Source organism: Rhinopithecus bieti, unplaced genomic scaffold (genome assembly GCF_001698545.2).
Source record: "Rhinopithecus bieti isolate Rb0 unplaced genomic scaffold, ASM169854v2 scaffold_56806, whole genome shotgun sequence".
Lineage (NCBI taxonomy): Eukaryota > Metazoa > Chordata > Mammalia > Primates > Cercopithecidae > Rhinopithecus > Rhinopithecus bieti.
This window is the reverse complement of record NW_016823424.1, coordinates 1,031,897-1,048,542: the sequence shown is the minus strand read 5'-3', so window position 1 is coordinate 1,048,542 and position 16,646 is coordinate 1,031,897. Positions and strand designations below refer to the sequence as shown.

Here is a 16,646-nt window from a genome sequence, read left to right as displayed (position 1 = left end):
AATTTAAATTTAAATCCTCACGTGTGGCTTCTGGCTCCTGGCTACTATGCTGGATAGCACAACCCTAAAACCTGAACTTGTGCTATAGTATACAAGCAGTGTTAACCAAAACTCAGGATCCAGTTACTAATTTTGGCTGGACCAAGATAACTAAAAATAATTGGAACCAGAAAAATAAGAAATAAAAATAAGCAAAAGCAATAAAATCAATAAATTTGTATCTATAGGCATTAGCATTTGAGCATCTCATTATGTTTAGTGGTGTGTGTGTATGTGTGTGTGTGTGTGTATGTGTGTGGTCCTGGGAGAAGGCAGCAAAGGTGTGTGGTCCTGGGAGAAGACAGGCTCTTAGCCACACATTGGGGACACTCCTGTAGCCTCTTGTCTGAACTCCCTTCTCTATTCCTAGGTCTTGGGCTCTGAACCCAAAACCACTTTTTGTTCTCCAGCTTCGTGGTCTGGATTGGAGTGAATATGTGAACACTGTGCAAATTAGCAGTGAGATTTACTTGCATTCATGTGAGAGTGAGATTCTCTGGGATTCATTCTTAACTCCCAAGTTGCCACTTTGTGTCTTCTTTGGTATGCTATCTCAGAACCTTACTTTCCTCATCTGCAGAGTTGGAAGAATGTTGTGTGTATCATGCTTTTTGTACTTATGTTAGGTATCATCATCTATAATCCCAGCCCTTCACTAAAGCCTCGGCATTCTTGGCCACAGGGTGGGTCCCGGCTCTCTTGATACTTTTGTTTATTTCTGATTCCACCTCTGTGCCCTAAGTGTGTTCCATTTCTCCACTGGACTGGACATTTCTGCAGAGCAGAGGCTGTTTCTCCTGCCCCCTCTGACCTCCCCTGGAGCCCCAGGGCAGGGCCCTGGCCCAGGCACTGGCTGAGAGTCTGCTCACTTGTTCTTGAAGTCCCCTACCACGTCCTGGATGTTCTTTAACTCCACATCCAGCCTCCCCTACCCTCCACCCAGGCAGTCCAGCTGCTGCCTCATGTTGTTGATGTGGGCAACAAACATGGGCTCAAAATTGGCCCTGACGATTTTTTGGTCTTGCAGGAAGCTCCATTTAGTCACCAGGACTTTGTTCTCCTGTTCCAGAAACCACACCTGCCCCAGCCAGCGGTAAGAGACTGAGAGAGCTTCCATGCAGGAACCTCCCAGAAGGCTCTGGGATATGGGATCCCTAACAGTCCAGGGAGGTTCTGCACAACCTGGACCTCAGAGTCCAGGCAGCAGCCTCTTTCTCCTCTTCCTCAGCCTGGAAGGAGCCTGGAACGTAGAGAGCCAAGCAGATGTTGGGGCAATGGGCTTGGGAGACAAATGGTTTGGTTTGGAGAGGGAAGAAGCAGGAAGGGTCAGAGGGTCTGGCACCAACCAGGTGCATGTGTGGTAATCCAAGAAAAGAACACTCCACCATCATGTTACCAGGTAAAGTTTTGAATTCCATTAAATGGGCAGGAGGTCCTTGGCAGAAAGTTTAATATGTCCATTTTCTTTCTCACGTGATCTCTCTAGACCTAGAATCTGGACTCAATTGCCTATATACTCTGGGAATGCTGCAATGGGTCACACTGGAGTTGAATTGCGAGGACCTGGGTATGTCCCCAGCCATGTCCATCATGAGCCATGTGGCCTTGGGCCAGCCCCCACGCCCCTTCCTCTCTCTGCTCTCTCGAGTCCTTTGTGGTCTTGTGCAGCCAATTTGGGTTTCTTGAGTAACCCTCATCTCACCTCAATGTGGGAGACAGACTTGGGAAATACACACAATTTTCCCCCTTAAACAAAGTTCCCAGGACAAGGTATGGGGATTGGGGTCTGGAGCAGACCTGGGGCAGGCCTGGGGGTTTTCGGGCCCCCTATCCACACAGGCTCTTAGCCACACATTGCGGACACTCCTGTAGCCTCTCATCTGAACTCCCTTCTCTATTCCCAGGTCTTGGGCTCTGAACCCAAAACCACTAAATTATGCTCCTCCCATTCTATTCACTTATGATTTCTAAAAATTCGTTTATTGGAGATTCAGTCTGTGCCGCACCACACGGCAGGTCAGCTGCAAGCATGATTTCATTTGATTCTCATAATAACTTTGTGAGGGTGGATGATAAAAATAACAATTTTGAATATTTTTTGAGCAGCCACTATGGGTAGCTGGTTTCCATGTATCTTCTTTAATCTGAAATAGCACTACAGGGGTCATTGTTATGATTCTTGCTTGACAAAGGAGGTGATTGAGGCACAGTGTAGTTAGGCACCTTGGCTGAGTTCACGTAACTAGTGAGCACTGCGGCCATTGTCAGAACCCTGACTCCCGGTCCCATGCCCTGAATCATTGCACCCCACACAGATGGGAAAATCAGGCTCAGAGAGGAGAGGCATTTTGGCCAGTGGAGAAAGCCTCAAGATGTCACTCCGAATTCCTGTCCCTCTACTTCTGTCCTCTCTCAGTCTGAACTTGCCTTTACCCCAACACTGGGGATTTCACAATTGTTCTCAGTGTCATTTCCCTCCTTCCTGCCACCCTCCCCCTCCCATCCATTCCAAATTTTAGCCCCTGGTTTTACACTCATCTTCCTTCCTGATTCATGGCCTCCCTCTCCCCCCACTTCACTTCCTGCTCCTTCACCCCGGACAAAGGTGTTTTAGAACCCTGGCTCCCAAGTAGCTCACATCAGTCCTGAGCTTAGTCCTGAGCATTGAACCCACTCCCTCCAAGCCCACATCGACTGCCCCACTCTGGGTGAGCCCACTGGGCTATGCCCCAGCTCAGGCCTGATGGGAGGGGTCCAGGAGACTATAAACTCAGGAATGTGGGAGCTTCCTGGATGTCTCACTGCTGCCTGCAATTATGGGCTAAATGGCTCCTCTCCTTGGTGAAAGCGTTGCTCCCAGGGCTGCCTTTTAACTCTTCTTCGTGGCCTGTTATTTATCTGCTAGGTCTGCAAGTTTGAAGCTGTCAGGGAACAATCAGCCCCTCTGCTGGGCCACCCACCCGGCGTCAGTATTCTGGAACACTGGTTTGGAACAGGGACGGCACCAACAGAGCAGGGAGGCCGGTCTGGGCTTCTCCCAGTAGCTCCAGCTCCCCAAACAATGCATGCCAAGGAGAGGGAAAAGGAAGTCTGGCCAGCCCTGCACTCCCTGCTCCTCTGCAGCTGGCCCTCCCTTCCTGCCAGCCAGCCTTCTTAGCTCAGAGGGAAGGGGCGAGGGCTGATGCCTCTGAGCACTGCTTGTGTGAGGCCTGTTCTGGGAGCAGGCCTGGGGGAGGAGGAGAATTACTTTGGGTCAGTCACCATTCCAAACAGAGGGCCAGACAACAAACAGGCGACACATGCATTTAATAGACACATTGCAGGGAGGGAACAGAAGGAGCGCTGACTCCCAACAGGATGCTTATAAACATGATGAGACAGGTGGGTGACAACCTGGCATTGAGACAGACTCCCCAACCTCTGCATCTGGAGGGAGTGAGGGAGGTGGAGCTGGAGGAGGACTTTCCAGTTGCCTGGGCCTCACAAGATAGGCTGAATGAGAGCCTCGGGAGAGAGCAGGTTTTGGTTTTACATGTGTAGCAGACAGGTGCTGCCGGCAGTCTGGGCACTGTCAGGAGGGAGAGGCTAGCTTACGCCTGGGAATGGGGTGTAGCCAGTACTGCAGGCTCCCAGTAGCACAGGTGCACCTTACGAGGAGAGAGGAAGGAGGAGGACCCAGGTGTCCAGGTGTGACTGCAAACAGGCCTCAAGGCAGGGGAGAGGGAGCCATGCGGCTCTCTTAGTGCTTGTAGCTCTTCCGGCTGGAGGATGTGGTAGAGACAAACTTGACACTAGAACCACTGCCCCCTAGGCCCCGGTTGCTGGTGGCACTGAAACCAGAACCTCCCAGGCCTGCACCCAGGCTATGCCCGCCACTGGTGGTGAAGGAGTAGCCGCTGCCCCCACCGAGGCCCAGGCTTCCACCTCCAATGCCGCTGCCGCTTCCATAGCCACTGGAAAGAGTGGAGCTGACCACAGCTGCCGGGAAGAAAGGAGGTGTGGTCAGATCAAGTGCAGGAGAGAAGACAGTGGGAGTGTCAGGGCCTGTGCCCTGGAGTCCTTGGGTGGGGAGGGGTGGTCTCATTAGCCAGCAGTTTGCCTCCTTCCAATATCCCCTGCTTAGTGAGATCACTGCCATATGCCTTGGCCTGTGTTCCTGAGCTGCAGCTCCAGGCAGACTCTCAGGTTGGAATGGCTTCCTCCTCCCCTTCCAGAATCTACTGGAGCCCTCTCCTCCTGGAAGCAGCTCCAGTCCACCTGCTTTCCCTTTGATCCTCCTGCTGTGCCGTCTGGGCCTGTCTCCCCTCCGGGCCTGACTCCAGAGTTTCTCTTCCTTCTGGACGCTCATTGGGGGAGGGGCACAGTCCTCTTCCCTCAGGGTCCCCCAGTCCCACACTCAGAATCACAGAGTGGAGGCTGGAATATTCTTGATGGATCAAGTGACAGATTAACCTGTTGGCCAGTCAACTGTGACCCCGTTCTCCTCCCAACCTATTCTTCTCCTAATTTATAACTCATCCCCTTACACATTCTAACACCCTACTTAGGGTTCTGCAGAAGGAAAATCAAATTTAAAAAAAGACTCCGTTACAGGATGAATTGTGTCTTTCAAAAACCTATGGTGAAGTGTTAACACCAGCATCCGTGAATGCAGCCTTATTTGGAAATGGGATTGTTGTAGGTACAAGTAAGTTAAGATAAAGTCTGTAGGGTGGGCCCTGGTCTAACATGACTGGTGTTCATACAGAAAGAAGGAAGACATTCATCTGAAGCCACAGACAAACAGGGACACGGTCATACAATCACAGAGACAGAGAGTGGAGGGATGCAGCCACAAGCCAAGGAATACTGAGGATGAATGGCCATTGCCAGAGCTAGGAGGAGGCTGGAGGGGGGCTGGGCCACCACGTTCCAGGACACCATCTGGTTTGGAGAGGGGATAGCGCCACCCTGCATGACATACAGAGCAGGAGGCTGGCCTGGGCTCCAAGTTTCAGAGGGAGTAGGGCCCTGCTAACCCCTAATTTCAGCCTCCGGAACTGTGAGACAAGACATTTCTGTTGCTTTAAGCTACCTGACTGGTGGTACTTTGCTGCAGCAGACCTGGAAAACTAATACAGACAATTAGGTGTTTTCAAAAGAAAAGGAGCTTCGAGGTTATGCTTGAAGGTCTGTCCCCAAAATTAGCTTAGAGGGTCTCCGGCACCACTAGACAAGGACATCAGGGAAGGACACCTGGGTGGTTCAGATGGCTTTGCCTTCTAGAATCATTGGCTAATATAATCAATTGCTCTTATGAATGCCCATCAAGAAAACCAAACCCAAACTCATTTGTAGAGGGTGAGTTGTAAGAGTCATTTCTGTTGCCCTCATGGTGGCAGCACTGAGCTCTGCGAATGACCACTTCTCTCACCAGCACAGGGCCATGCCAGCTTGTTAATAACTCTCCTGTTTTAGAGCTACTGTACCCAACTGTCATATTTTATGCTGCCCTCACTGCTTTGAAAACCCTTGGCATCTTTCTGCAGATATACTCTGCAGAACTGAGCCAAGCAGTGGAGCTTCTTCCAAAACGGTTTGGGAGAGAAGCTGCCTAGTTGGCAATGCTCTTGTCTGCAGCATAAAGTTTCCCTTTAAAGGTCCAAGCCAGACCAAGAATTGTCATAGATCCTGTCTACATCAAATGCTCACTTCTGTGCTGGGTTTGCAGCCCCAACAAAAAAGGCAGGGAATTCTGGCAGGTAGGAGATGTGGCCAGGATCTTTTAAACCCACTCAGAACAATGACAACAAATCTCCCATCACCCCTTCTGTGACACCCTCACTCTCAAAGGGGAAAGAACTGTGACATCAAAGACTCTGCTAATATGGCTTGCTTTGTAAGGGACTCAAAACCTCCAACCTTCTCCAAATGAACTCTGTCTGTGAGGTTCCTTCTAACCCCTCATATCTTCACCCTCCTGCAGGCCCACCATGTCCCCATCCCCTCCACCACACACACTTCAAATGGCACAAGAAGTATGTCATACTCACAAATGTTAACTGGAGAAACTCCCTCTCCACTCAACCTGATTGGGAAGAGCGGGGAGAAGAAAGGTTACCAATGTGGCTAGCAGCTTACGGGCCTTTACAATGACACTTTTGTAATTGTTTTCAAAGCATTTAAACATACTTTATTATTTTTATTGCAGAAGTAATGCAGGTTGAAATTACTTGAGAACTAGTAGTATTAAAGATAATATTAATAACCTAATGAATAAAATAAGGTGGAATTTGAGGTTCATAGGAGCAAAAATCTATAATCTCAGAAATACATTTTTTGGTTTCAACTAGTTAGATGCCTTAAGGAAATTAAAAGTAATCATACACTGGCATCAACTGGATAGGAAGGGCCTGTCCTATAATAAGATTTGTCTCTCAACAAGGGTCCATTGTCAAGCACTGAGCCAGGGCAGAGCTTATTATACATAAGTGCGGAGAGGAGTCTGAGTCATAAAAATAACAGTAGTAATATCAGTTTATTATTATGTTAGTAACCAAGTAACTTTGCTTTAGCATCTTCAGGACAGAACTGGCATTCATTCATAAACACATACTGAGAATCTTAACAAGAGCTAACAGTTGTTGAGTATCTGTTACCTGTATCACACCACTCAGTTCTCTCAACAACCCCATGAGGTAGGTATTATTCACTCACTTTTATAGAGGGAGAAATGGAAGCTCAGACAAGTTAACTAACTTGCCCATAGTCACAAAACTGGATTTGAAGCCAGATTCATCTGACAACAAAACCTATGTCATTGGCCACAAAACTGAATGATAGCTAACATTTATTTAACACACTGTGTACCATGCACTGTTCTAAGAGCTTTGTGTGTATTCACCTGTTTGAACCCTTTTAATAATGTGAGAATTTAGAACTATTGTTATTCACATTTTATTGGGTGAGAACACTGAGACGTGGAGAGGTTAAGTAATCTGCTCTTGGCTACACAGCTTCTAACTGGTAGAGCACAAAACTCTCATGAAGCTTTGCAGATCATGTAATCTGACCTTTTCATTTTATCATTGAAGAAATTGAGGGCCAGAGAAGGGAGACTGACTTTCCCAAGGTTATGTAGCTACTTAGTGGTAGATCTGTAAGCCCAAATCCTAGGACTGTTTGTTTTCAGCCTATGGCCTTTTAGACCACATTTTGAGAGCTGCCATGTAATCAGATGTCTCCTTAGTTACTTAGATCTGATCAGGTTTTAGGTTTCTATGTGGGTACTAATTGTAGTTGCACCTCAAATGATTTACTAGCCTGGAAGGAAATTAAAATTACTTTTTTTTTTTTTTGCCAGAGCCCAATTCTGAACTGCATTTTCTTCCAGGAGAAGAAGGGGCTGCAACAGCCTGAGCCCCTAGGAATGCCCAGGAAGCTGGGGGGAGCTCAACTTGCTTTGAGGATGAAGTTGGTGCATCTATCTCACCTGCACTCCTCGCCCTCCAGCAGCTTGCGGTAGGTGGCGATCTCCACGTCCAGTGCCAGCTTGATGTTCATCAGCTCCTGGTACTCACGCAGGAGCCGAGCCATATCCTGCTTGGCCTTCTGCAGAGCCTCCTCAAGGTCCACCAACTTGGCCCGTGCATCCTTGAGAGCCAGTTCTCCACGCTGTTCTGCATCGGCAATGGCTGTTTGCAAGCTGGAGCACTGTAAGGACAGGAGGAAGCCGTGAATCCTGCTGACAGCCCATGGAGGTGTGATGCTTCTTGGGGAGGAGTTCTTAAAGATGGCAGAATGGCCCAGAAGAAATGAGCATTTGAGGAGCTCTTGGCCCTGCCAAAACTTTACCTGCTTCTTGACGCTGTCGATCTCAGCTCTCAGCCTCTGGATCATGCGGTTCATTTCAGAGATCTCTTGTTTGGTGTTTCGAAGGTCATCCCCATGTCTGCCTGCTGTAACCTGCAGCTCCTCATACTGAGAGAACCAGAGCAAACCCAGTCACTGAGTCAAATGCCTGGCCCGGACACTCGCTGTGCACACAGACTCACCCTGGGTGCCACAAGCAGGCTCATTTATTCCTGGTCATTCACTCCTTCCCCTTGAAGCTTACAGTTTATTTGGGGACATAGACATTAACTGAATCAGCATATTATCAAATGTATAGTTCCACACTGAGATAAGTGCCCTTAGGAAATGAACAGGGTCCTGGGAGAGTGTAGTGAAGGGATCTGACCTAGAGTTGGAAGTGGGGAGTGGTGGTCAGGGAAGTCTCTCCAGAGATGGAGATGCCTGAGCTGTGGTCTGAAGGATGAGAAGGAGGGACCTAAGTGACCAGCTGTGGGGGAGAATATTCCAGACAAAAGAAACAGCCTGCATGAAGGCTCTGGGTCAGGGAAGGAACATGGTGAGTTCTAGGAGTGAGATGGTGATTTGGTCACTATCCCTGGGGAGTTCCTGGTCACAAAGCATGCATCCAGACCAACTGTGCCCATGAATTTTGGTAGCCCTCCAAACACCAGTGCTGGGGAAACAGGGAGGAGATATGGGGGAACGGTGTGGGATGGTACAGAGGCTGTGGAAGGCACAATTTTGAAGTCTTTGTAAAAGTATTCCCAATCTCAGGTAGTTCTCAACCTAATGGTGCATAACGAGGACACAGGGCACATGAATTTAAGAGCAATAATTACACCCTGTCTCCTACAGCAGACTGAAGTGAAATCTATACCCTTCCCTGACACAAGGAGATACCCTGCCCGAGTCAAGATCTGTGAGGTTCTTGAAAGTGCTGACGAGCTCAGCTTCCTGTTTCTAGATATACACGATTAAATGGAGCAACAACCCAACAACACGAGGAATTGTTTGCTATCGATTTTAACCACTTCACCTTGGGGTTAAGTGCATCACGTTTCCTCTCACCGTCAAGGCGCTGCCTCTGCGCTGTGGACCCCTGGCCCCTGCTACCCACCTTCCTTTCCACCACACTCCTGACCAGACGAGACTGAGGCAGTGCATGGAGCAGGCAAAGAGTAGGAACCAGCTTGTAGGTGAGCAGCTGCCCCAAGAGGGGTCTGGATTTGGCAGGGAGCTGGTATCATGGGTCAACTGTACCCTTCCAAAGCCAAACGTCTTTGTGGCTGTCTGAGCTCTGGGAAGTAGCTGTTTGTGTTTATCCCAGCCTTCCTCTTCCTGACATAAACTCCCTTGCTTGTTTCTGCCTGCCAGCACCTTGTTCAGCCTTAAATCTCTCCTCACTCCTCGGCAATCTTTTGTCCCTCACGGCTTCCCAACCGGACAAAGCTCTCACGTCTTCCTGGAAGCTTTTTATTCATGCTATCTTTTCCCTTCCATGATTGTCTATTCACTTAATGGCCTCCCAGAGCTTGGGTTCTCTGTTTGCAGTTTATTCATTTGCAACCCTGTAACCTTGATTGGCATACATCAGGAACTCAGAAAATATATACAGAATTAATAAGCCTTTTAGAAATTGCTTCATGACTGTGTCTCAGTTGTCCTGGTGTCTCACTCTGCTCCCACCCAGATCTTGAGGAATACGGGGCCGGTGGAAGTCCTGAGCTCCCAGCATTGGGTTGACCACGTATTAGTGTGTCTGGTTGGGTTTCCACATGCATTTCAAGCTAAGTTTTCATAGCATCAAAGATATGCCTGCTAAGTTGAAATAAACAAATGTGCTCACACTCTTCCTGAGGCCGAGTCAAATGATAATGTGGAGCCTCAGAGAACACTAACCCTGGAGCCTATCATGGAGGTTTCCATGCTCACCTTGGTCTGGTACCAGGACTCAGCCTCGGCCCGGCTGCGGTTGGCAATGTCCTCGTATTGCGCTTTGACCTCGGCAATGATACTGTCCAGGTCCAGGTTGCGGTTGTTGTCCATGGACAGCACCACGGACGTGTCACTGACCTGGGTCTGCAACTGGGACAGCTCCTGCAGGGCAGTAAACTCAGCATCACCAAGGCATAAGAAGAAGGATCTTAAATCTTCATGGTTAACTACCCATCTAGGTCAGGAATCCTTTCCTTGGTATTCCTGGAAGATTCTCCCAGCTGTTCCCTAGGTATTCCCATTCATCCCAAAAGATCAGTGTGGTAAAGGTCTTTCCCAGCCTTGCTTCTCAAGGCTCCCATCTGTGTGCTTTCCCTAGGCATAAGGATGGGTAAGCATCCTCTGAATTGGAATTGCATAGATTTGAATGTGACATGTGTCTGTTCAGTCTGCCAGCATAAAAGCCTTCTTCAAGAGCATCAGGGAACATCTGGGACCCTGCTTCCCCCTGCGCAGTGTGACTCCATCACTTTCCACCTCTCTCTCTCTTTCCACAGACCCAGGTCTCTGCCTTCAGAGGGTTAGTGCCCAGAATGAGGCATCTTCAAAGGGCAGGAAGCCCCCTGACCAATGAGCTGAGGGGTAGCTTGCTTGCTTTTTTTTTTTTTTTTTTTAAATACTTTTCAGGGAAGGGGAAGGGAACAGGTATGTCTTGATTCCTTGCGAAAGTTACCCAGTGACCTAGAATTTGGGAATCAGTACTCTCTCCTTGCTAGATGTTGTCTTGCCATGGGATGAGGGAGTTCGGAGGAGAAGCATCAGAGCTGGGGTAGTTTAGTATGATAAGGCTCCAAGCGGTTCTCCCTGGTACCCCTACCCCCAAGCCCCAGCTTGAAGTATCCAGGCAAGATGCTGGGCAAAGGCACTGAGTAAATGAATGACACAATGCACCATCCTTTTCTTTCCAGGCCCCAGACCTAGGAGGGACAGAAATACTTGCAGACTCTTACTGCATCAAAGACTGAGTGGAGGAAGTTGATCTCCTCAGGCAGAGATTTGACCTTGGCCTCCAGCTCCACCTTGTTCATGTAGGCAGCATCTATGTCCTGGAACGACAGCACAGGATGCTCCTTTGAGTCTGCAGCCCCAAGCACTTAGCCCAAAAGAAGCCGAGTAGATTTCTCCCTAGCCCATCTAGTTTGGATTTTAGAAAACTCTGGGTCTGGGGGATTTGGGGTTGGGGATGGGTGATTACTGAGAACTGGGGCTTGAATCCCTGAGCTCACAGAAACCCAAGTAGGGCTAATGGGGCCATCAACATAGAGGGAGCATGTTAGGAGATTTGAACCCTGCAGATATTCTCATGGTTGATGTGACATTTCTTGGGTGGCCCAAGGGTCAGAGGTCAGGTTACTCCACACTCCAGATTCCGTTTTAAACCTTCTCCTTTGAGAGACATCCCCACTCACTTTTTTCAGGGCTACAAATTCATTCTCAGCAGCCGTGCGCTTGTTAATTTCATCTTCGTACCTATAAGGACAGAGAAGGGGGTGTGCTGTTGAGTAAGTTTGCATTGAACTCTTCCTGGGCTGGTGTAGCAAGAGTTAAGAGCCCTCGAATCATTTCCAGCTCTTCCGCTGACCTGGGCGTGACTTTGGGTGATTCACCTAACCTCTATTTCTCCCTCCATAAAAGGGGGATAATTTCTTCTGCTAGTTTTTAATAAAGTTTTCTAAGAGTAGAAGGTGAGCATGGAACTTAAAGGAATAGAAAAATATACTTAGGCAATTCCGTCTTTTGATAGATATGCAATGCCAATCTTTAAAATGTTTTTCCACCTCAAGTGTCTGCTGAAATCGTGGAGTAAACTTTATCTGTTCAGCAGGCTCTTTCAGGTACATTTTGATGTATTTTCACTGAACCTCAGGGTGGCTTCCGAGAACCGTGCTTTTTGTAACTAGGGGTAGCTCAAGCTCAGAAATAAGGGCAAGCTGGCTAACGGGTTAGCCTGGGCCAAATCCCTTTCCACTGGATACCTCACCTACTGCAGCCTGGATGATGTGCAGTCAAAAGTTGCCCCCCACAAGGAAGGTCAGATTGCCTCCTTTAAACTCTTCCTTGCTACCTCTCTTCACTCCACAGTGAATGCCATCCTGGAAATGCAAACCATCCCAGTAATTAAGCCCATGTCTAGTGGAATTAAACAATATGCTGACTGTGAAATTACATTATGATTTCTAGAGTGAGTAGCAATGTTTTGTCGGATGATGCTGATATCCCTTTGTAGTCATGTGGACAAAAGGAATAGGATCTTCATCAATAGTGATGCCGAGATGAAGGTCCTTGTGTTACCCCACACAGTGCTGTCTCCACCTTGCGGGATAACAGCTACAGTTCCAAAGCTCCCAGCTGATACCAGCATTTCCTCCTTTGCACTTCTCTGGTCCTCATACAAAGGAGCTTTAGGATGGCTGTGTGTGGCCAGAAGCCAGTGTCCCACTTACCTGACTTTGAAATCTTCCACAACATCCTGCATGTTCCTCAGCTCAGCTTCAAGCCTGCCCCTCTCGGTGGTGAGGCTTTCCAGCTGCCGTCGGAGCTCACTGATATAGGAATCAAAGAGGGGCTCTAGGTTCTGCCTCACGGTCCTGGAGCTCTGCTCCTGCAGGAGGGCCCACTTGGTCTCCAGGACCTTGTTTTGCTGCTCCAAGAACCTCACCTGGAGGGAAGAAGAGAGAATGAAACCTTGAGAAGTTGGAGAGGCAGAGTCAGACACTCCTATTAATAAGGGAGAGAAGAAAAAGATATATTTTTTTCATGTGGCACCCATTGACAATAACGTAACTGACAACTCCAACCCAGAAGGAGGCAGTCCATGGAGCTACCAGAAAGTTCCCTAGGGCTTGCGTAGGATTCGGGTGGTGGGGCCTAGAGGCTTCTGTTGGCTGCTTTTGGGTTAAATTTCTCAACACCACCTACTCTGGGTTAGGGTAGTTTGCTGAGCAGCAACTCTCCTGTAGAGAATCAACTAAACTCTTCCCTTGGTGTTGACTGAACCAGCCTGCGTGGTTCTGAAAGAGAGGAAACTTTTACCAAGTCCTGTGGGGCAAGCTGGCCTGACTCGGAAGGGCCTCAGCCCCTGGGAGGCCTTGCTGAACAGTGCTCATTCCCACCATGGAGTCGTTTCATTATTGCTCTCCCACCATGGGATGGCCCTTCCAAGAGTTTATTCGATCCCAAACCCAAGGGGGTGGATGAAGCCCCTGCTCACCTTGTCGATGAAGGAGGCGAACTTGTTGTTGAGGGTCTTGATCTGCTCGCGCTCCTCGGCCCGCACCCGCTGGATGGTGGGGTCAATTTGCAGGTTGAGAGGAGTCAGGAGACTCTGGTTGACGGTGACCTCTTGGATGCCTCCAGGGGGACACACAGGGAAGCTGGGGCCACTGAAGCCTCCTCCAACTCCACCCCCATAGCCAAATCCACTGTTGACTCCAAACCCATTGCTGGCCCTGCCACCAAAGCCACTTCGGAAGCTGCTGCCACACCCACTGATGGAGACCCGCTTGGCACCCCCCAGGTTGTAGAGGCTGCGGCTTCCAAAGCTGGCCCCAGCACTGCTGATCCTTCCCAGGCCCCCACTCCCTGCTGCAGAGCGGGCCACAGAGACAGAGCTGAAGCGAGAGCGGCCAGTTGCTGGGGTGGTGGCCGAGGTGGTGCTGAAGCCCCTGCCACTGCCAGACTGGAAGGTGATGGAGGACTGCCGAGACATGGTGGGTGAGGAAGTCTGGTGAGAAGGCACCTGAGGTGGGCTGGTGCAGGCAGTGGAGAAGACAGGTGGCTGGGGAGCCCTGAGCCCATGACTTTTATGAGCATCCCTCGGGGGCGGGGCACTGCTAATGGAGAGGGCCTTCTGATGGCATCCCCTGGGCATCCGCCAACCCTTAGCTCACACTTGACATCCCTTGGGAAATGGTGTAAGGGCCACTTGCTGGTTCCCTGGCACCCCCTCCCCACAATGTGCAAACTCCTTTCCAGTTGCAACTTGATCAGTAGATGAGTAAGGAGCAAGTTAATTGCTTTCCGTCATGTGCTAATGATGCATCTTGTAAAGGACTCAGCAAACACTGCCTCATTTCTAAACCGCTTTCTTAGGCCTGGGACCAACTCCTTCCTGTCCAAACATCTTGTGTTAATACAAGCCACTGTGCTTCACTGTTTCCTTGGGGTACTTTCTATTCCCTAAGCATTTTCTCAGCAGCTACTGCCTGGTTCCCCAAGCCCCATCAAGCTATCTTTCCAGACCTTGAAGGTCCTGCTCTGTAATCATCTTTCTTAGTAATCCATCCCACTTTGATGGCCCCTTTATTCTGCTCTTAAGCTTCCGTATCTATTGTGTAGGTCACACACCTCGTTTTCTGAAGCGTGTGTGTGCCTGTGCCCTGCCCACTGCAATATAATGTGACACTCAAGGCCAGCTAGTGCTCTGTCTCCTGGGGACAGAGGTTGTGAGAGGAGGAAGACTTGGGTTTGAATCTCAGACCTGCTCATAGCTGTGGGACCTTGAGCAAGCCATGAAACTTTTCTGTGCCTCAACTTGCATGTCTGTAAAATGGGGTTTGTGACGAATATTCACATGTGAAAACTTTTGCAAGGCCTGGTACATGTAAGTGCTGAGTCAGTGTCTGCTGAGGCTTCCCTGCTTCTGATACAATGAAGTAATATTAAGGAAGAGCCAAACATGTGTCCATCCTGTGACTAGTCCTGTGGGAATTCAAAAGAAGCACAATGCACATTATTTACCTTCAACAAGTTCATGGTTCTGTCGGGAAGATAAAACTGTACAAGATGGTGTACCATGAAGCATTACCTCCAAGCTGCATTTGAGGCTGCCTATCCTAGAAGTCTCCCAGGCAGGTCCCTCCTCCTCCTGAGGACCAAGAATTCCTAGCTCTCCAGTCCTTCATCAAAAGAGCTCCAACAGCTGCACCTAGCAGAGGATTTGTTATTTCCCTGTTTCTCCTGTTAACCTTGCAGACTGTCCCCTACATTTTCCATTAGTCTACAAACTGCAAAGAACACTTCAAGGCACCTCATCCCTCTGTTCTGCAGCTCATTGCCCCATCTCTACCATGGGAAGAGTCAGACCAAAACATTGCTGAATCTTCTTCCTTTTTTTTTTTTTCTTCCTTGAGACAGGGTCTCACTCTGTCACCCAGGCTGGAGTGCAGTGGCTCCATCTTGGCTCACTGCCACCTCCACCTCCTGGGCTCAAGTGATCCTCCCACTTCAGCTTCCTGAGTAGCTGGGACTATAGGCATGCTCCACCACGCCCATCTTTTTTTTTTTTTTTTTTTTTTACTATTTTGCTCAGGCTGGTCTTGAACTCCTAAACCCAAGTCATCCATCCTCCTTGGCCTCCCAAAGTACTGAGATTACAGGCGTGAGCCACCGCACCTGGCCTGTATCTTCTTTTATCTTGCTGCCTGCTTTCTTCTTGCTGTGGTTTTGAAAGCTGGGAGAGTAAGAGAGGAATTAATCAGCATTCAGTCTCCATTTCGTGGATGAGGGCATTGAGCCCAGAATGGTTAACTAGCCAGACAGACCCACAAGAAGCAGAGCCAGATTCCATGGTCTTTCCACACAGGTGTCCTTTCAGGGGCACACCGGTAACCGACCCTTTGGCAGACGTTCTCACCTGCCTGGAATGGCAGCTTGGCACTCGGAGCGGCAGTTCTTTGTTCTCTAAGCTGTTTCCTCCTTGGGACTGAGGCCAGGGAGAGGCCTCTCCCCCATCTAGAGATTATTTGGGAGTCTCAGTTTGCACAGGAAAGATATGAATCATAGCTTGTGTTGATACAGGCCAGGAAGAGCAGAGGAGTTCCCTCACCTGGTTCCATTGCCAACCCCAGCCAGGGTGGTGCATGGTTCTCAAGTGGAAAGAATAATTATGTTTGTTTTCTGTACTCTTCATTGCATGATAATCTGGCCCCCAGAAGAAAGGACACTTGTTTCCTGAGCTGTGCTGAGCAAATGCTTGCAGAGCTTTCCACAAAACAAAGGCCTTGGAGGGTCCGGGTGTGGGGAGTGGCTGGGCCAGCATGTCCACGGGAAGGGAGGTCCCCAGCCTTCTCTCACCATGCTTCCCACATGGGAAGCTGGCTTCAGGCTGCCTTCCCTCCCAGCCATTCCTTTCTTTCCCATGTTCCCTGCTGGGGCCCTCTTCCCAGGCACTTCATCTCTTTCTGTTTCCGTTCTGGTTTTTCTCAGCCATCACCTCTTGCCTGGGGCTGCTCGTTTATTCTTTTCCTCCTTCCCCCTCTAGTTTTCCCAAGACTGTTGTTTCTGAAGCTAGACGGTCTTATTCACAGGCTTTGCCAAGTTACACTGAGACAGAGAGATCGTTCACCTCCCTTCCTCCTCCATTCCCTCTTTTGTGACCTTTGACCTGCACAGTGACCTTTATCCTGGTGGTCAATATCTAGACGAGTGGCTGGGACACCTGGCCTCCTGGACAACTTGTGTCACCACCCTTTTAAAAATCTCAAAACTCGCCGGGCGCAGTGGCTCAAGCCTGTAATCCCAGCACTTTGGGAGGCCGAGATGGGCGGATCACGAGGTCAGGAGATCGAGACCATCCTGGCTAACACGGTGAAACCCCGTCTCCACTAAAAATACAAAAACTAGCTGGGCGAGGTGGCGGGCGCCTGTAGTCCCAGCTACTCGGGAGGCTGAGGCAGGAGAATGGCATAAACCCGGGAGGCGGAGCTTGCAGTGAGCTGAGATCTGGCCACTGCACTCCAGTCCAGGCGACAGAGTGAGACTCCGCCTCAAAAAAAAAA

At 49.4% G+C, this 16,646-nt stretch overlaps 1 protein-coding gene across 1 annotated transcript; it reads right to left on the bottom strand.

Moving 5' to 3' along the window:
- Positions 1–3,328: 3,328 nt before the first annotated feature.
- On the bottom strand, positions 3,329–13,797 carry KRT75 (keratin 75). Its single transcript, XM_017861437.1, has 9 exons — positions 13,079–13,797; positions 12,312–12,526; positions 11,277–11,337; positions 10,818–10,913; positions 9,805–9,969; positions 7,873–7,998; positions 7,511–7,731; positions 6,072–6,106; positions 3,329–4,017 (listed from the first exon to the last, which is right to left on the bottom strand). Exons 1-9 carry the CDS (start codon positions 13,736–13,738, stop codon positions 3,779–3,781), a joined length of 1,818 nt encoding a protein of 605 aa, XP_017716926.1. The 5' UTR covers positions 13,739–13,797; the 3' UTR covers positions 3,329–3,778.
- Between the last annotated feature and the right edge of the window lie 2,849 nt (positions 13,798–16,646).

Coding starts and splice junctions, on each gene's coding strand:
- KRT75 (XM_017861437.1), bottom strand. CDS start 13,738: ATGCCCAGGGGATGCCATCAGAAGGCCCTCTCCATTAGCAGTGCCCCG. Junction 10,914..11,276: donor AATTTGTAGCCCTGAAAAAA/GTGAGTGGGGAT, acceptor CTGTCGTTCCAG/GACATAGATGCTGCCTACAT. Junction 7,999..9,804: donor AGTCCTGGTACCAGACCAAG/GTGAGCATGGAA, acceptor TGGTTCTCTCAG/TATGAGGAGCTGCAGGTTAC.